Source organism: Canis lupus, chromosome 21 (genome assembly GCF_011100685.1).
Source record: "Canis lupus familiaris isolate Mischka breed German Shepherd chromosome 21, alternate assembly UU_Cfam_GSD_1.0, whole genome shotgun sequence".
NCBI classification, from domain to species: domain Eukaryota; kingdom Metazoa; phylum Chordata; class Mammalia; order Carnivora; family Canidae; genus Canis; species Canis lupus.
Genome location: NC_049242.1, coordinates 949,725 through 970,297, shown reverse-complemented (window position 1 = coordinate 970,297; position 20,573 = coordinate 949,725). Strand labels below are relative to the sequence as shown.

The 20,573-nt window shown below is 38.7% G+C and overlaps 1 protein-coding gene across 6 annotated transcripts in view; it reads left to right on the top strand.

Annotated features, from left to right (window-relative positions):
- The window catches only part of ARHGAP42 (Rho GTPase activating protein 42), a 287,856-nt gene continuing 267,283 nt past the window's right edge, over positions 1 to 20,573 (top strand). For all 6 annotated transcript variants that reach the window (XM_038568209.1, XM_038568211.1, XM_038568212.1 and 3 more), the window contains exon 1: positions 1 to 202. In XM_038568209.1, coding sequence (XP_038424137.1) covers positions 49 to 202 — 154 coding nt within the window. In that variant the 5' untranslated portion in view covers positions 1 to 48. The remainder of the gene's footprint in view (positions 203 to 20,573) is intronic.

The following is a 20,573-nucleotide window of genomic DNA, read 5'->3' as shown; positions in this document are numbered from 1 at the left end:
TCCCCGCCGCGCCCCAGGTCCCCGCCGGCCGCCGCTCGCGCCGGGGCCATGGGGCTGCCGACTCTGGAGTTCAGCGACTCCTACCTGGACAGCCCGGACTTCAGGGAGCGCCTGCAGTGTCACGAGATCGAGCTGGAGCGGACCAACAAGTTCATCAAAGAGCTCATTAAGGACGGCTCCCTGCTCATCGGGGCGCTGAGGAGTGAGTGCCGCGGGGGTGTCCGGGGGCGCGCGGGGAGGGCGCGGGGGCAGGCGGGGGGGCCGGGGCGGGGATGCTGCGGGGGGCCCGGGCGGGGATGCTGCGGGGGGCCCGGGCGGGGATGCTGCGGGGGGCCCGGGCGGGGATGCTGCGGGGGGCCCGGGGCGGGGATGCTGCGGGGGGCCCGGGGCGGGGATGCTGCGGGTGCGGGGGGAGACTCGGGCCTCTTTTGTTTGAGCGGGTCGGGGACGGCGGCGGAAGAGCTCCCCTGCTGGCGGCGGGCGCGGCGCGTGTCCCGGCCCCGGCCCGGCCCCGGCCCGGCCCGGCCCCGCCCCCGCCCCGCCCCCGCCCCGGGAGTGCCCGCCGAGGAGGGGAAGCCGCGGCCGGACGCGGCGGAGCACCGTGACCCTGGCGCTCCCTAAAAATGTGGGAGACTCTCGGTGCTTTTCGGTTGGTTTGTGTGTGATTTTATTGTGCTCGCTTGGAACACTTTTTTAAAGAAGTCCGTAAGGAGGGAGTCAAGAGTCTGGCTTAAGGATAAAATAAAGCTGGTTTCTTTAGTGATACTCAAAACGATTAGGATCTCGTGTGTTTCGGCGGATCGTTACATTGGCTGTTTAAAAAATGTATGTTTGCAGTTTTGCCGTTTGCTAAGAGGATCGAAGACAGCACGGCACCGGGGGATTTGACCTCTTCACCAGCTTTTTTGTGCGCCTTGATTTTTGGTGTGCTCTGTAGATCTGATGTTGATCGAGTCCCTGGGTAAGAGGGTTCATGGCTAAAGGCCAACTGGGATGTCTGATGGTTAAGTAAAGGCCGCCCTAGGGATGTTTCCCACTTCCTTTCCGGAGTCGATTTTCTTTACTCCCCCCTGAATCTGCTGGATCCTCACTCTCAATTACTAAGACCTAGGGAGAGGCTCAGTGATAAAAGAAACTCGAGTTTCTCTTTAAAAAAAAATGGAGTGACCTAACTGATGAGGCTGAACTTGTTACCTTTCCCATGACCTATTTATTTGCAGCCTAATGGAGGCTTCTGCAGGTTTCAGCTACTGAAATGAAGCCCTAGACTCTGGCCTCTGATGGCTGCGTGATGCAGGTGTTTTCATTAGTTGGAGAGCCTTTGAGCATCTAGAAATCCCCAGGGCAAGTGTAGGACAGCCGCATCGAGTGCATCAGTTGGAAGGTCAGTAACAGCACGCTGGGGGTGTACGTGCTGGAGACTGAGACATTATCATCCGACCTGTATTTTGAAGTGTGTATTAATGGTAAGGATGGAGCTTATCAAAATGTCTTGAAATGAAGTGTGCTGTGCTCCCAAATCCTTCTTTAACCATCTCCAATGCTAAGACATTTAATTCTTACTTTCGTTACTTAACCAGGATGAAGAAAATGTTTTACATTCACTTAATTTCTGAATTGGAGGTTAGTACTTTACTGGTTTTTAAAAATTCATTTATTTATTCATGAGAGACACAGAGAGAGAGAGAGAGAGAGAGAGAGAGAGAGAGAGGCAGAGACACAGGCAGAGGGAGAAGCAGGCTCCATGCAGGGAGCCTGACGTGGGACTCGATCGATCCCTGGTCTTCAGGACCACGACCTGGGCCGAAGGCAGGCGCTAAACCGCTGAACCACCCAGGCTGCCCCTACTTTACGGACTTGTGAAAAAAATAATTTATATACAGTTCTTTCCATTCTGTGTGTACACAAATGTGAACTCTCCTTCTTTCCGGTTTGTAAATCCTGGTTGAGGTGTCAGGACTGGGCTCTTTGGATTTTAGCCTCTTCCAAAAGCGTTTCCCCATCTCTGAGGGCTGAATGCCAAGCTGTGTCTTGTGGAGCTGCCAGGTGGTCTACAAGTGACATTTTCTCCTCACTCTGCTGGGGAGATCAATTCTAGCGTTTCAGAAGTTGAAAACACTTCCGTAAGCTGTGTTAAATCTCTAAAATACATCTGATTTAACTAGTGAGATTATGTACTTTGTTATGATTTTTGAATCTAGCCTTGCAAAAATCAAGTGATTCCCATCCTGATAAGTTTGTTTTTCTGTATATAAAATGAAGAAATCTTGAGAGTGTAAGTTCCTTGAACATCCAGGGCTTGTCTCAATAATTTAGTCTTATGCTCTTAAATATACAACCTGATGTCTTTCTAGGATTCTTAGGTTTGTGATGAGAGAGCATTATTTTAACTGATGATTGATTATTATCTACCTTCATTATGGAAGGAAAACGTATTATTCTTTGTTGAAAGAATTCCAGCATCAGCTGCCAAATAAAGATTTGGAGCAGAGGAACTCTTGAAGTCACATGATGGCACTGGTGTTTTCCCACCCAAGCCACCTTCTTTCCCTTGGGGAGGATGCAGTGAGGCTAGGCTGCAAATGGTTAGGTGCCGGCTCTCTGACGTTGCTTAGCTAGGGTAAGAGTGTGCCTAAAGGACTCTGAAGCCTGCTCTGAGTTCTATCCCAGATCCACCAGGAGGCCTCTGTTTCCCCAGTTCTGTCCCTCGTTACTCTTTTCTGCCTAACGAAGCATTCACCTTCCCTAACTTTAAGCTATGCCTTTCCATTCTCTGTACTTACTGTTTCAGTAAGTGTATTCATTCTCCAGTTTAGTTTTATTTTTATCATTTTGCTGTTATTTTCATTAATAATGAATGGTTTCTTAATATAGCCTTCCTAAGCTGACAGTCATCATGCATTTCTAAGCATCTTGTATTATTTCCATCCTAGTTCATAGCTTTTCTGGTGAGAATTTTGGCATGCATTCTTGGCTAATACATGCATAACTGTTTCAATAGGGTCACATATAATCTTTGATTTTTGCTTCAGGATGTAGGTATTGTGAAAATTAATAAAGGGAAACCACACTGATGGAGGGCTAGGCATTTTAGGAGAGGCTGGTGGTACCACTCAATGTCAATTACAGGAAGTATTGTCAGTCCTAGACCTCTCAGAAGAATCTCAACAGGAGACAGTCATCAAATACAGACCCCAAAGGGAAAGACGTGCATTGCATTTCCTACAAGAAATCAGTTACCCCTGCAACTCATCTAAGGAGAAACCATCATCATTCTGAACTCTTTGCTTTTCTCTAGTGGACTTCTTCAAAACAACCCCTCTCAACTTCCTCTTCCTTCTCCATAAAATAACATTGCTCTTTATTTTTTGCACTTACCTATGGTTTTGTGGTAGCTTGCTTGTCCAAGATTGCAATTCCCTGTTATTCCTGAATAAACCCATTTTTTGCTGGTAAAATAACTGGCAGTTCTATTCTTAAAGTTAATAGTTTCTTCTTAGTAGAGTATTTGGAAGGGTCCTTATAAAGGAAAACCTTGACTAGATGATTTCAATTTTAAATGACATATATAAGATACGTAACATTTTTTAAATGAAGTATTGCACATCCAGTCTGAGAAAACGGATGACAGTTCATTAAGTGGATTGACATAGACCTGAATTTAAATCTGGTGCTGTCAAATGCTGTGTGATAATTGGAAAATATCTTAATCTCTCTGGGTCCTATCTTTTCTATAAAATGAGAGAAGATCTATAAAAATCTTACCACTAGGATTATTTTTTCGTCTTGTTATGTGCTGTATAGACATTTGGTGAGTGGTATTTGAGAATATTTGATAACTGGAGAATTGGGTTTTAGTTCATGCTATGACTCAAAATCTTCCCCCTTTTTCATCAAATGTTATTCTTTGAAGTTTATTACTTTAGCAGGTGCCCTTAAAACTTGAGTTGTGAAGTCATATGCTGTTTTTGCTTATTGATTTTCTTTTCTTACAGATCATATTCAAAGAAACACCTCAAAATGGCTTTCTCATATAATTCTCCCTTTACCTTCTCTTTTCTTTATAATTTTGAATATTTAAATAAAGCTTTGTTCTCCCAAGGATTAGACTTCCCTGGGTGGCTCCGTGGGTGGCTCATTCCATTAAGCATCTGTTGTCTGCCTTTGCTGGGGGCCTGGGATAGAGCCCCGCTTGGGGCTCCCTGCTCATGCTTCTCCCTCTCCCTCCGCTTGTCTTCCTGCTATCTTTCTCAAATAAATAAGTAAAATCTTAAAAAAAAGGAATAGACTTCCCTCCTCCCAAGAAACAGAAAAGAGAAAAAAGGAATAGAAATAAATTACAATTATTTAATTGAATTATGAGGTAGGGAGAGCATATCAACATTTTTTTCTTCTACCGTGCCTGTGGCATCTTGGGGTCTTTCTTTCTTTCTTTTGGTTTTTAATTTTGATTCAAGTATAGTTAATGTACGGTGTTAACTTCAGGTGTACAGTGTAGCGATTCAGTAATTCTGTACGTGACTCAGTGCTCATCATGATAAGTGCAGTCCTTAATCCTCATCACCATTTCACCCATTCTTCCCACTCATCTTTCCCCTGGTAACCATCATTTTGTTCTCTACAGAGTCTGTTTCCTGGTTTGTCTCTTGTTCTATCTCTTTTTCTTGGGTTGGGAGGGAGGTGTGGATATGGAATATTATTTAGCCATAAAAAAAGAAAGAAAAAGAATGAAGTCTTGCCATTTGCAAGAACATGGATGGAGCTACAGCATATTATGCTAAGTGAAATAGATCAGTCAGAGAAAGACAAATATATAATTTCACTTATGTGGAATTTAAGAAACAAAACAAATAATTTAAGAAACAAAACAAACTTCTTCTTACTAGTGCTTTCTCTCATTGCCTTAAGGTGGAATTGGCCCACTATCTTTGCATTTAGGATAATGTTTCTCAAACTTGTATGTCTAGACTTCTTCTAGAGGGGAAAAAAGCGGACTCTAATATAGATTGAATTATTTATTGTAGTAGTTAAATGTATATAAGTATGAACTACTTCTTGTGCCTGTTCATACAATCTTAAAAACAAATCAATTTATGAATTAAATACAAATAATACTGTAAAACCAATAAAAAACTTGTCAACTATATTTAGTTAATCTAATGGATGATGATGATTTTACTGAAAGGAAATTTCCTCTCATATAAAGACTGTTGAATCATATCTTGTGTGTTGATGATTCATTTTCTCTTTGCTTTTCCCAATTGAAACAGCAGTTCTTCAAAACTGCCTGCCCAGAAGATGGCCTTCCCTTTATCACAGGCTATTTATTTATTTATTGGTCATATTGCCTCTGGACTAGTGACCCATGACACAAATAAGAAGGGTACCTATTTGAGTGGTAGAGGTTGGTTGTTCCAGATAGTTAAGAATTTAAGACATTCAGCAAGAGGGAAGCACACTGTTTCTTGTGTCTGCTACCCTCAGCGTTCCCAGACATCAGTTCGAAGTACACTGCCATGGTAAACTTGTGATTTGGTGATTAAGTAGTTGTTTATATAGAGTCAGAGAAACCCTGAAATGCAAAGGCTACATTGAGATATTGTAAACAGGATGAGGGATCCCTGCCTTCCGTTTGCTGTGTTTCTTTCTTTTTTTTTTTTTTTTAATTTATTTATTTATGATAGTCACAGAGAGAGAGAGAGAGAGAGAGAGAGAGAGGCAGGGACACAGGCAGAGGGAGAAGCAGGCTCCATGCACTGGGAGCCCGATGTGGGATTCGATCCTGGGTCTCCAGGATCGCGCCCTGGGCCAAAGGCAGGCGCCAAACCCCTGCGCCACCCAGGGATCCCTGCTGTGTTTCTTAAATGCACTTTAGCCTGGTTTCACTTGTTTTTCCACTTTAAGCCAGTCTGTATTTCGTGTGTATGTTCTAGGCCCATTTTACTGCTGAAGTTTTTGGTGATGCAGGAAGGAATTAAATAAAAGGAAAAAGACAAGTTTAAGAAGTTTGACATTTTCTGTAGTTGCTGTGCTATTTATTTGGCCATTCTTCAGCTTGTAGTGAAAATTACGATTGTTTTAGGCCATTTTTGGTATTTAAATTTGCATCTAGGTTTTATTTAGTTTAGATAGAACTCATTGCAGATTCTTATATTTGCCTTGCAAGAGCTACTTCCCTTCTTCTTATTCCACTAAGGTTGTTTTGCGTGTTTAGCTGGGCATTCTAATCAAAGGTATGGATGTGTAATTACTTCAACCATTCATTTGGTTCTTAAGTCATTAGAATTAGAGTTAAATGAGCAGAAGTAACTGCCATCTTTCAAATGAACTGTAATAAATTTTAGGAACTGGTAGGTTAGGATTGCGGCTTTCAGGTTCTGCTTCAGAGATGGTGCAAGCAAAAGCAGTTACACTTTAAATGGCAGCCTTGGCACTTATCAAAATGGAAGTAATATGGGCTCGCTGATTACTTCCATTTACTTCTCTTCTGATTCCCCACATGAGCTTAATGGGTACCCTTTTACACTGTCTTTGTTTCCATTGGATTTCCTTTTTTCAGCTGGTAGTAATTGAGGGGCTGTCCTGTTAGAGGCCAGGGAATGAGTTAGCAATAACCACTTTTTTGCGCTGCTATCTTTGACAGTTACGATCCAGGTACTCTGACAATGAAGAAAACTCAGGTAACTACTAAGGTTTTAAGTAACTGAAAAGTTGCTTTAACAAACATCCTCTGAATTATTAGAGTACAGTGTTCATTGTGTTGATGATGTGTAAGCATTACTCAAACTATAAGGAAAAATAGTACAGCTTACATTCAGTATTACTTTGGTGTGAGTGCAATTTTGATGTATACCTAGAGAATGGCAAATCTCTTATTTAGATTTATAAAGAGAAATATTAGTTTAAAAAATTCATATCATTAAGCCACACTTGGTATATATGCAATAGTAAGAAGGGTGAAGGAAAGGGGATTTCTTTTGTCTTGAATCTTTCTCATGAACATTGTTTCTTGCCCGAGCTGTGATTGCCACCTCTTCTGGCCCCAGCCATCCGTGCTGTGTAGTTTTCACTCATGTCACCCTCCTAGGCAGTTGCCAGCCCCTCCATAGCTCCACCTGCCACCCACCAGTTTCAGCTGGCATTTCTGTCAGCCTTCCCTTGTCTGCCAGCCTGCTGAACCTGTGCCTGCATCTAATAATCCTTATAGTGTATTCCTAGTGGATATGGCCTCATCCACCAAGGACTTGCTACCTGCTTCTTGCTGACCTTCATCCTGAAAATTAAAACCATTTGCTAAGCACTTGGCTGTCTAATGCAGGAATCTGTGCTTCATCTTGTGTAGCTGCCTTAGTCTGTGTTCTTATGGCTGAATTTTGTATAAGTGTAGACATTATCCAGTATTTGTTAGTCTTAATGGCCTTTGAAAGCAAAGAAAAAGGGGCAGGATGAAAACAGAACAGCCATTACAGATGTAATTACATTAATAGTTTTGTCTTTGGCCAGGTGAACTTAAATTTTGCGCTGGATATTTCTGATAATGTGGGTCCTTCTCTGTATGATTACATCTAACTGGGATGTTTGGTTAATCAGAATATGTCATAGTTAATATCTGCGGTATTCCTATTTTATCACCACCAAGAAACTAGTTATAGCACTGAAGAAAGTGTTCTGGCAAAACACATGCGTTTATTACTCTGCGAGGACTGTGATTTGCTTCAGAAAAAGTGAACTGTGGAGGAGTAAGGTCACTACAGTAGTTATAATCTGCCAGTTTTTTCAACCTTTTCCCTTTCTTACAGAGGTATGCATGCATAAAGGAGAAAAATAAGTACTAATTTTCCTAGGATTTTTAATCTTCCATTTGAGGGTAATTCTTTTAATTGTAATTTTTGCATGGAACCTGGTGGGAAAAAGCTAAAATAAGACTATTGAAGTCTTTCTAGATTATTTTATATTAATTATTAGAGACCTTTCAGTTCCAATTTTTAAGTTCTGTGATAAAAGTTTCCATTCCTAATAGCATTTTTAAAATGCCCAAACATGACATTTTGTATGTTGTTGGTATATCTGATTTGGGTGAATATTAGGTGTAGTGGGGAATGTTTTGTGTTTTGTGAAGGATGGGAAATCATCCTGGGTTGGTTCTCAGTATCAGATGGTATGAAAAAAATTGGGAAAGATGCTGCATGTCTGTAACCTTGCTATATTAATAGTACTCTCTGAACCTTGGCTTTACACTGGGAAAAAGTGTGTAGACACATTATGAGCCATTTCTTTTGGAAGTCAGACATACTTCTCAGTGGTAGAACTTCGGTAACCCTTATGCAAATCTGAGAAGCCGTAATGCCTGCTAGTTTATGAAAGCCATGCCAAATAGTATTCCCTTGTGCATAAATATGTATTGAAAGCTTATCCGGATGAAAGACCCAGCTTCAGTTTTCTCGGTAGTACACAGTAAAAATGGTGATTAATTTAGAAAACTGGTATGTGTTTATGTGTGGAGGAGAGTGATAAGCTGCTAATAGAAATGAGTAGTATGTATATTATCCCTTTCCAAATGGAAGCTGTGTAAATAGATTTTACTTTGCCTTGGTGAGAATTTTTTCTTCTTCATTTATTTAATTTCCTTATTCCTCACAATGTCTGAATGGAAGATGTGGCCCGAAAATGGGGATTGTGGGGGAATGGTGGTGGTGGTGATGAGAGAGGTAAACAAGGAGAAACAACTTAAAATTGGTTGGGGAAAGTATTTAAATATTGTGGTTTTGGAATTTGTGTCAGGCTTTGTGTATCTTCTATGAAGAAGTTATTGTGTGACAACTAGAGAATCAAAGAATAAGAAACTAGCCTTCCAACTGTTGTAAAAGTTGGTCGTGGAAAATTAGAGGGAGATGGTTGCCATTAAAAAGTGTCAACATAAGAGATAATAGGGGGTGGCTTTTTAGGGGCTCACTATTTGGAGGAAAGCTGAAGATGTAGGAAAGCTGCGTACTTGTGAAAAAATGATGTCAACACGGGAGGTGAAAGTAGGACTTCTAGATGCTTGTGTTGACTGCTTGTCAATCCTGGTTTTCCTTAGGTTGACCCTTTCTAACCATTGTTCCTTCTGCAGCTCCATAATTGCACATTTTTTTCTTAGTATGTGATGTTGCTGAATTTCTCTTCCTTTTTCAGTTGATTTCCTCTGTCCTTCTATTAAATGTTGATAGTACACAAAGATTCCTTCTTAGCCCTTTCACTGTTTGCTTTCCATGTGCAATGACATGTCTCCCCAGGCTCCAGCCCTCACGCATTTTCCTGAGCTCTGGATCTGATTGTCAGCAGCTTATCACCACGTGGATGTGCTTCGGGCACCTCACACTGGGTGTCAAAACCAAGTGCTTCCTTCTCCTTGTGTTCTTACTTATAGGCTCATCCACCTGATTGTCTCCTAAAGGGACATCTGAGTCCTCCTAACTCTTCCTGTTTCCTTCTCCAGTTTTTAAACTCTAGTTTTTCATTCTACTCAGGTTAGGAAATTTGGTTAGTCCTGTAATTTCATATCCCAAGATATCCTAAATTAGATTTTTTTCTGGCAGTATTTTTGGAATAACATTTTTTTTTTTTCTTAGCTTAAACCAACAGACATTGATTCTCTCATAGTCTGGAGGCCGGAAGTCTAAAATCAAGGTGTCAGTAGGGCTGTACTCTTTGATGGCTCTAATGGAGGATTTTTCAGGCCTTCTCTGGCTTCTGGTGTTGCCAATCCAAAATCTTCACTGGCTTGTAGCTATGTTGCTCCAGTTCATGGCTCGCAGTCACATGGTATATTCCCTGTTTGTCTCTATGACACTGTACTTACTCTTTCAGATATAAACGTCTGGGTGCCAAGGATCTCTATTCTGTTCAGTTCTGACTACACTGTGGATGCTCGGTAATTGCTAAACATCAACCAGTTTACTAAGAAGAGTATTTGGAGGAGACTTTTGAATATTAGGGTGAATGAGCCATGGAATGAGGACTGCAAACTTGATTTTTAATATTGTTTCCCACAGACTTCATTGTAACTGCTCAGGCCGGGGCATATTGATTTTTAGGACTGGGTTATCCAGGGGGCAATAGACAGCAACAGGAGTTAGAACTTTATTCTAGTCCTGGTGCTGCTACTAACAGCATTGGTACAAGCCACTTTACTCAAAACCTGTTTTTTTCATCAAAAATGGAAATAACGTCTGCTCTATATTTCTTATAGGAATTTTTTTGAGGAGGAGGTACAGAGGGAGAAGAAGAGAATCTTAAGCAGGCTCTATACGTAACTTGGAGCCCAACATGGGGCTCAATCTCACAACCCTGAGATCATGACCTGAGCTGAAATCAAAAGTAAGACCCTTAACCAACTTTAAGCCACCAAGGCACCCCAATTTCTTGTAGGATTTTTGTGTGGGCCATAGAAACAGTGCATAATATAAAAATGTAACATTATTTTCATTTGCTTTAGGCAGGATCATTTTGATCCTCATAATTTAAGTTTTTTTTCCAAAACTACATTTGATATGTTCTTGTCAACATTACTATCATATTCTGTAGGAATGAGATTTTTAAAGTAGAAATGCTTTAATTGAATGTTAAAGCATGAACTTGTTTGTCTCACCAATGAAATCTATTTGGTAGAAAATTATAAGATGTGGCATGGTTTTGGCTTAGCTTTTTTCTTTTAAACAAATATTTACTATGATCTGGCAACCAAGAAAGTGTTAGGTTGGCATTCAGGGGTTACGAACAGGCAGTACAGATGTTGAGACTTCATGGAGGTTTCTACTGGTGCTTTATTTATGATGGCTTAGGTCAGTGGTCTATAGAAGTTATTTAAATGATGGTCACAATTTGCACTTCTCAGAAATAGATAGCTAGGCGATTTCACAAAATAAAACAGGCTGATTCATATGACAGATTTTTTTTTTCCCACATTGGTTTCTGTATGGAAGACAGGTAGTGGCTTAGAAAAACATTTTCCTAGGTGTTTCTTATGCTGCAAAGATGTTTTATAATTGTAATTATGTTTGAGATAAGATCATCCTAGTGATTATTGGTGAGGAAAGAAAATGATGAGATTGGTAGGGCATTGCTGGAGGGTCGTGGAGCAGGGAATTATGGGAAAGACTTATTTCATTAAGAATTGAAGAGGAAGATTCAATTGGCCCAGTGAGAAAATTGAATTGAGCCTGTTAGCTAGTTGATTAAGGAAAGGTGGTATTATTCAACTGGTGTCAGAGTCACCAGGAGAGGATATTTGGATGGTGCCACAAGGACAAAACACATCATTTAAAAGAACAGCCAAAAAAGATGTTTCTTACTGGATCTATGACTTTAAGGGGAGCTCTGCCCTGAAGCTGGGGGAAGTAGGGAGCAAGGAATAGGAAGTCTAGACTTTGGGACAGCTTGCAAAGTGCAGCAAGGGCTGGAAAAAAACAACCTCAGGGGTTAAAGAAAATATAGATTCTTAATAATCCTGAACAAGGACTAGCAGCTAGTGAGTGAGAATAGCATCCTTTAGGTTTGCCAGGTTTAATTAAACTCTGTTGGGTGCATGTCCTTTTCCTCCCGTTATTTCCTTGATTCCTCAGACAGCTCTGATGGAAATTAGAGCTCTATGAATATTCACAGCTGGTAGAGTGTGATATTTTGTGACACCCACTGATGAGAGGGGCTGAAATAAGAAACAAGGATTTAGAACCAGGGTATTGGTTGCAAGATACTCTCCCTTCTTTAAGTCCTAAGATTGCATCTAGACTTACTATTTTCTTTTCTGAGACTGTGTTCTGCACTTCTGTCAGAATGTATGTTAACTCAAGCTGATAGCAATTTATGCAAATAATCTGAACATTAAATCTGGCTAAAAGAAACAGAGAGGGGGTTTTTCTTGAGTTTAGCTTAGTGTCATCATTCATGCATGTACAGTGCTAACAATGTTTAATCTTTAATATTAGAATATTTTAATGTTAAGTAGATTCATTGAAGATGTAACAGTAACAGCAGTCAATCTCGTATAGTAGAGATACTGGGCTTTAGAATCTGAGCAATGCTTTTCAATCCTAGTTCGGACACTTATTAGCTATATGGATGTAAGCAAGTTACTTGGCTTCTTTTGTGGTTTTCCTTGTCTGTAATATGGGAGTAATACTTATTTCATATGCATTTTCAGGATTAAATAAGATAATGTACAAAGTGTCTAGCATAGTATGTGGTACTTGGTATTAAATGTTAATTTTCTCATCTATCTTATTCCTTGCTAATGTTGAGACGAGGTAGTGAAATTAAACCATTGTTATAAACAACAACCATCACCACATCTTATTCAAAAAAAGGATGTGAGGTGGCTTTTCTAAGCAAAATCTTTACATTAATTGGACAAATGCACCAGTATTTAATGCTGGTACAAGACCTCTAGACAGTGTATCATTGCTTGTTATCTTGAATATGGCTTGCAGAGAGAGTGAGCCATTGTTTCTGTGGAATAGCTTAGTTAGCTTTTTAGGGATGTTTCCATATCTGAGATTTTCCAATTTTGTAAAAAAAACATGACGTTCAACACTTTTTATTGTAATTATTTGCCTGTTTTTCTCCCTAGAAAGTTAGCTTCATAAGAGTTGCTATCAAATCTTTGGGATTCTGGAGCTGGATACATGATACATTTTTCCTCAGTCCATTAAGTGACCAGACTTTTAGGAAGTTGTGTCAAACTAATGTTTGGAAATGTATAAATCCAAAAGTTGTCACTAACTACTTAATATTGGAACCAATTCTGAAACTTTGTATGTGAAGACAAGTATTTTAGGGAAAAAGCCTTTGCATGTTATGTAGATTACCAGAATGAGATTGACTAGAACAGGTTTATTCAAGGAGTTGATGTTTGTATTAAAGAATGAAGTTTCTCTAAAGTAGTGACAATAATATGTAATATCTCAAATACAGCACATTGCTAAAAAACTGCAAATGTACGAATGACTTATGTTGTTTCTATTTGTAACAAATTATTGCATATGTTACTTTGTGGTGCCATTTCAAAGTGTTGATTTTAATTGTGTAGGAATGACTTTTTAAAAAAAAGCCTTTAATTATTGAGGTATATTATACATTTGTTATATAATATTTATTATATATAATTATTCATTTTTGAGGTATAGTTTATTGCCATAAAGTTCATCCTTTTAAAAGTTTAATTCAGTGTTTTTTTCATGTGCTGAGTTGTGTAACCACCGTCACTAATTATGTTAAAACATTTTTTTTTCTACTGTATTGGATATACTTGACAAGTGAAATTGTGAGATACTAAAAAATGTGTCATAGTGATTTCATATCTGTATACATCGAGAATGGATTCCAGCCAGCTAGTGAACACATCAATCCATCGCCTCACATACTTTATTTTATTTTTTTATTTTTTTTTATGATAGAGAGAGAGAGAGAGAGAGAGAGGCAGAGACACAGGCAGAGGGAGAAGCAAGCTCCATGCACCGGGAGCCCGACGTGGGATTCGATCCCGGGTCTCCAGGATCGCGCCCTGGGCCAAAGGCAGGCGCCAAACCGCTGCGCCATCCAGGGATCCCTCTTTTTTTTTTTTTAATTTTTATTTATTTATGATAGTCACAGAGAGAGAGAGGCAGAGACATAGGCAGAGGGAGAAGCAGGCTCCATGCACCGAGAGCCCGACGTGGGATTCGATCCCGGGTCTCCAGGATCGCGCCCTGGGCCAAAGGCAGGCGCCAAACCTCTGCGCCACCCAGGGATCCCCATCGCCTCACATACTTATCACATATTTATCATTTTTTGGTGAGAACATTTGAGTTCAACTCTCTTAGCAAAGTTCAACCATACGATACAGTATTATTGACTGTAGTCACTGTTTTGAGTGAGATCCTTTTGCCTAATTCATCTTATAGCTGGAAGTTTGTTATCCTTACCAACCTCTCCCTGTTTTTCCTACTCCCAGACCCTGGAAGCTACTAATCTTCTCTTTCTATGCTTTGCTTTTTATTTTTTTTGATTCTACATACAAGTGATACCATATAGTATTTATCTCTCTCTCTCTCTCTGGCTTATTCTTAGCATAATGCCCTCACAGTCCATCCATGTTGTACTAACTGACAAAATTTCCTTCTTTCTCATAGCTGAATAATATTCCATTGTATATATACATATATATATATATATATATATATATACACTACATCTTTTTTATTCATTCATTTTTTGGTGGACGCTTAGCTTGTTTCCATATCTTGGCTATTATGAATGGATATGCTAGTACAGATATCTCTTCAATATTCTATCTTTATTTTCTTTGGATATATATCCAGAGATGGGATTGCTGGATCATAGAGTAGTTCTATTTTTAATTTTTTGAGGAACCTCCATACTGTTTTCCATAGTGGCTGAACTAATTTATATTCCTACCAACAGTGAAGAAGGGTTCCATTTCCTCCATATCTTTGCTGATACTTATCTCTTGTCTTTTTGATGACAGCCATTTTAATAGATGTGAGGTGATATACCTCATCATGGTTTTGATTTGCATTTCCCTGATGATAAGATGTTGAGCAGCTTTTAAATGTCTGTTGGCCATCTGTATGTCTTCTTTGGAAAAATGTCTGTTCAGGTCCCTTGCCCATTTTTTAATCAGATAGTTTGTTTTCGGCTATTAAGTTATATGAATCCTTTATGTGTTTGGAATCACTAAATTTAGAATAGTGAAACTATTCTAAAATTAGTCTTAAAAGAAATCTCATACCCCATTCTCTTTCTTCCTTAGTTCCTGGCCACTATTATTAATACACTTTCTGCTTCTATAGATTTGCCCTTTCTGAACCTTTTTTGTGTAAATAGAATGACGCAATCTGTGGCCTTTTGTGAGTGACTTATTTCACTTAGCATGTTTCTGAGGTTCATCCATGTTTTAGTATGTATTGGCATTTTATTCCTTTTTATTGCCAAATATTCAATTGTATGGATATACCACACCTTTTGTTTATCTGTTTGTTTGTGGAAGGACATTTTGGTATTTCCATATTATTATTATTGTTATTATGAATAAGCTACAAACATTCATGTGCCTGTCTTCTGTGGACATATGTTTTCATTCTCCTGGATATATCCCTAGGCATGGAATTGTTGAGTCATAAGATAACTCTGTGTTGGAACTCACCTTAATAAATAGAAACTTAGTAGGTTTATAGGCATTTGAATTACATTCCTTATAATAGCAGTTTGAAAGTGAAATGGATATTTAAAGCAAAGTTATAATTTCCCATAGCAAATTCAGATATGGCCTTTATATTTGTTGGGGAAAATAGAATCACTTGGTGGATATTTAAGAAGGAAATGTTTTCGTGTTCTTTTAATTTTCTTATACATGGATAAGTATTTAAAAATCTCATAATGTAAATCTAGGGCAAAAGCAGTTTTTTACATATGTGCAAAGAGTAGCAAGATAAGTGGAGAGGAGAAAATCAGGAGAAAATGCAAGGTATGCAGTGTGATGGGCCAGGAGAGATGTGAAGAAGGAAGAAGAATGGAACATTGACTTACGTATTCACTCAGCATATTAATAGCACTTGATATATGTCAGATACTGTTAGTAGGCCTTGGAAGTACAGAACAGAGGTCTAGCTCTTCTGAGTTTGCTTTTATTGAGGGCATGCTGCTGATACTGTGTGGTGTGTGTGTTGTTACTGCTTGGTGCTAAGACAATACGTACCATGTGAACCTTTTATTTTTTAATTATTTTTTAAAAAGATTTTATTTATTTATACATGAGAGATAGAGAGGCAGAGACACAGGCAGAGGGAGAAGCAGGCTCCATGCAGGGAGCCCGACATGGGACTTGATCCTGGGACTCCAGGGTCATGCCCTGAGCCAAAGGCAGATGCTCAACCACTGAGCCACCCAGGTGTCCCCCATGTGGACCTTTTATTTTCTCAGATAACCTTTCTCTGTTACCCAGGTTAACTTGTGCATATCTCCATTATAGCAGTCAACACAGCATAGGGATCTCATATGGGAGTGTGAATATCCGTTCTTCACTGATTGAGATCTATTCAGGAAACATTTCAGGATCGCCCACTGCACCTCAGGCACACACACACACACACGCACACACACACTCTCTCTCTCTCTCTTCCTCTCTCTAAGTGGCCCCAGTTAGTCACTATCTTTCTTTAACTCCGGTTTCCTCATTTTTACAGTGGGGATAATAATAATAATAATAATAATAATAATAATACCTACTTTTCATGAGGGTTTCACCCTTCTTGTAAGCTGTACATAGCATTTTACCTGGTGCGTACAAATTAGCAAATGGTTGCTATTAAGATCACAGTGTATTTTTTAACAGATTTAAAAAATGTGAAGGAACCCAATATTAAAAATATTAAAAATTGGAAATATTCTCTATGCCTTTCATGATGATAAACTTGATTTTATTTTTATTTGACCTTTCATTTCTACATGAATACACTTAAAAATATAAACACAATCATAATACATATACTATTTATATGTAAATGTATACCAGTCTTTCAAATATTTTTCTTGTTTAATTTTTTTACTATTACCATATTTATGACTAAAAATGCTCTGATTGAAGGTGATACTTATGTGTAAGTAATTTAAGGTAGTCTACATGTGAAATGTAAGTAAAGCCAGAGTGGGTTCCATTTTTAGTAAAGAAACATCTGCACTTTACTAAAGTTCACCAAAAGGAAATTGGATCATGTACCAACTATGTGATCTAATAAGACTCATCTTTTAAAGAAATTTCCCTGCCTAAAATCTACATTCATCTGTTATTCTGAAATGAAGCCTGTAGCATATATGGTGTGACATGGAGTTTGGTGAATCTAAACATACTTTGACAGCTGCTGCATCTGCTGGAATTTAATGGGAGGTCGAAACAACTATTTTTGAAACATCTTCAGGCTTGTGCATTTTAGATTGCTTCTTTTTCTTAGCGAGGACAGTTTATTAGTTCTTCCATGTTTTTTTTTTTTTTTTTTTCAGGTCCCAATTAATAGTCCTTTGGCATTACAATCTCTTCATATTTTATAAACATTGTATTTTTAATTTTTTAAAAAGATTTTATTTATTCATGAAACACACAGAGAGAGAAGAGAGACACAGGCAGAGGGAGAAGCAAGCTCCATGCAGGGAGCCCAGTGTGGGACTGGATCCCAGGACCCTGGGATCATGCCCTGAGTCAAAGGCAGGTGCTTAACCTTTGAGCCAACCAATATTTTTTAAGGGAATTACTTACTTAGTTAGCCTGAGAGGAGAAACTAGCCCCTTCGGATTTTGGGGGGGGGGGCTCTTTCTGACCAGTTGTTCTGTTGCCTCCCTTGCACCAGCCCCCTTGAATTATACGTGAGCACACACTCGTATCCCCGGTTCCCCTGAACTGTGGTCCGTGTCTCTCTCTTTATGTTTAGTACTCTTGTCAGGCACACATTTATAGACAGGTAACTGTTAAATACATGGTGTGTTGACTTTGTGAAAATTTAACCCTGAGATACTCTAAAATTTAAGATAGTTTGGTCATCTTTTTACTGGACTGTTACCCTTGCTTCTTGAAGCTTCTCCCTGGGCGTTTGTGCAGCTATATATATTTTCTTACCATTCTTTTCATCAACTTTCCAACTCTTTCTTCATCTTCCACAGTTCCTTCACTTCATCCTTCCTCTTGAATGTAGGTGTTCATATTGTGCAGTGAGAACCTTTTCTCAATGGATATATATTGGTGATGAATATTCATAACCTAGGGGCTAGTATTTGTAAGATAAATGGGAGAAGAAGACAGTTAGGACGTCATTAAATAAGTGAACACTAGACACAGGACAGTTGAATAGCCAAGGGTAAATACAGCTGTTAACCTCTACCAGGAGTCAGAGAAATATAAATGAATATAGAGTAAGGTATCTATTTTTATCTATTAACTTACCTAAAAGATTTTTTTTTAACGCTTCTTGCTAATTAGGGTGTACTAAGACTCTTACTTTCATTATGCTGCTGATAGAATTGCAAATTGGTGATAAATTGACCTTAAAGGGTTCATACCCACTGATACAGCAAGCCCAATCATGGTACTTTTTCCATAGCAGGTAATATGGTTTCCTATCCAGCATCTGTGCCCTTTCATTCCTTCCATAACCATGTGGAGTTTGTTCAGCAACACAAACTTCCCTGCAGGTCAGGGGTAAATCCTAATTAGTTGAGTAACACATTGTAACCCATTTCCCCTGACAGCGATGGCAGGCATTTCAATGTTTAAATAACCAACAGCACCTCTGTGAGTTTGTTGTGGTTCTGCGTTCAGTTTGGAAATAGGTCCTGACTTATGCAAATAATTAAAATTTACTTATAATAGAAAATAATTAGAAATAACTAGTTTAGTAGATTTTAACAGTGACTACTTATCTAGTCAATTAAACATAAGTCTTATGATAGAAATTTAAATTACAGAAAAGCAAGAGACAGAATTGTATACATGCTTTTGTCATTATATGAGGAAAAAACGTGCCTGTGGAAAATCTACCAAAAAGAAATACTGTGTGTAAATGCAGTAGGGTGGTGATATGGTGATATTAGAGACACCCCCCCCCCCCCCCCCCCCCCCGCCAGCCCCAATCCTGTAGTGGAGTAAAGGAAATTAATGAGAACTCAGAGGGAGATGTGGGAGAGGGGTCCTACTAGCCCCTCTCCCAGAGCTTTGACAGCGGTGATTCCAGAGGTACTCACTATTTTCCAGCCTGGGGTGTTGGGGGGCAGGGAGAGTATGGTGTGAGGCCATATGCTCTCAAATTCCAGCCAGTTACTGAGAGTTGGTGAGGTACAAACTCAGATAAATGTGTTCTTTGTAGTCCACTCTTTCAACTATACTTCCTTCAAACCCATTATAACAATTCTCTGTAAATAATTTGAGAGTGGTTTTCTTAATTTATAGCCTTCATATCTTTTTCCGACTTGCTATCCCATTTTCCAGTTTCTGGCTATTTAATTTGCTCTCTCTTTTATCCAGTGATCTTTGAACACATTTCTCTTTTCATTCTTTTAAAAATAACATATTGAGGCTGTCATAAAATATACATGTTTTGTTTGCTTGTGATAAACACAATGTTTTCATGGACAAATTAATTATACCTGCCATTTTGTTAAAATATAACTAGTATTAATAACTATAAGGGTTCTCCTGGACAACAGTTTTAGGTTTTAAGGATGTTGAGAACATGTTTCTGGTAAGGGTTTTAGCACAGAACCTATGGTGAGCTTGATTTCTCTTGTAATGTTTTGTAAACTATTAGATGAAAGTGAATGTCCTGTGAAAATAGGATCTTATGAAAATAGGATCTTGCAGTCTTTGAGGTAACAAATATTGATTGTGGCAGGTAAATGAGCCTTAAAAGGAGAAAGCTTGAGACTCAAAAATCATGAAATGAGAATTACTATCTGGTGAGACTGGGCATCAGTTAAACCAACCTGGGGCATGGATCCTGACCATTGAGTGAGCCCTTAGCTTTCTTTGAGGCTGTTTTCTCTACTTTAAATTGAGGATCACCATCTTTGCCACCCTTATTTATTATGGTAATGAAATCTATTCCTTTATTAGATCAAGGTAGGAACATTCTAAAGTGAAAGGTCCAAAAAAATGATAATATGATTTCTCTTTAATTTCTGCTAAAAAATACTTGAAAATTGTAAAGCATGTAGTTGAGAGGTATAATAAAATGTCAGCTGTTTATTGGCTATACTTTAGGGAATCTGCAAAAATATGTTCCTTTGGAAGTATTACTCTAAGTGGTCTGCTGTATTCATTGCCTTTCCATGCCAAACTTAAATGTGAGCAAATTTGTTGCATTTTGTTTATTTTGGTAACCCATGAGTTTGTATTTTTAACATGGCTTGAATTTTATTTATTAGTCATCCTTTCTAACAAAATTGTCATGTCACAAGTATCTTATCTATTTTTTTTAATGAAGAAGAAAGGATAATTTATGACAAGAAATTTGGCTAATGGGCTCTGTCTGGCTCCTCTGAATAGATCGGGTTTTGTACTATGGTATCAGTATTCTGTGTTTTCTGTTATTTAAATCATAGGTGACCCTAATGGGCAGAGTAATACAAACATTTCTGAAGTCTCGTTTTTATGTTAATAGGCAGAATCTTTTTAGCAGAGCTTTTAAATGATCTAGCAAGTGAAATGATTTGCTTAAAGATTAAACCTGTAAAGTCAGTTCTTAAATGCTATAGTGTGAAAGGTTTTCATCAATGACATTTTGTATTCTTAAATGTGCTAAGCTTTATAAAAACATCTCAAATGATGAACAATGAGTTGGGTTCTATGTCCACTTATACATAAAACTTAAAAATTATTATGTGTTGTTGCATGTGTGTGATATTTGACATAATCTACTGCCATTTGAAGCACACATTTCCAATAATCTCTACTTCCAAAGTAGAGGTTACCCTTTAATTTTCTTCCACTACCAGGGTGAAAGGAATTTTGGTTAGTAGATGGAACAGCCACCCCTCTGAGACGTCTGGAGATG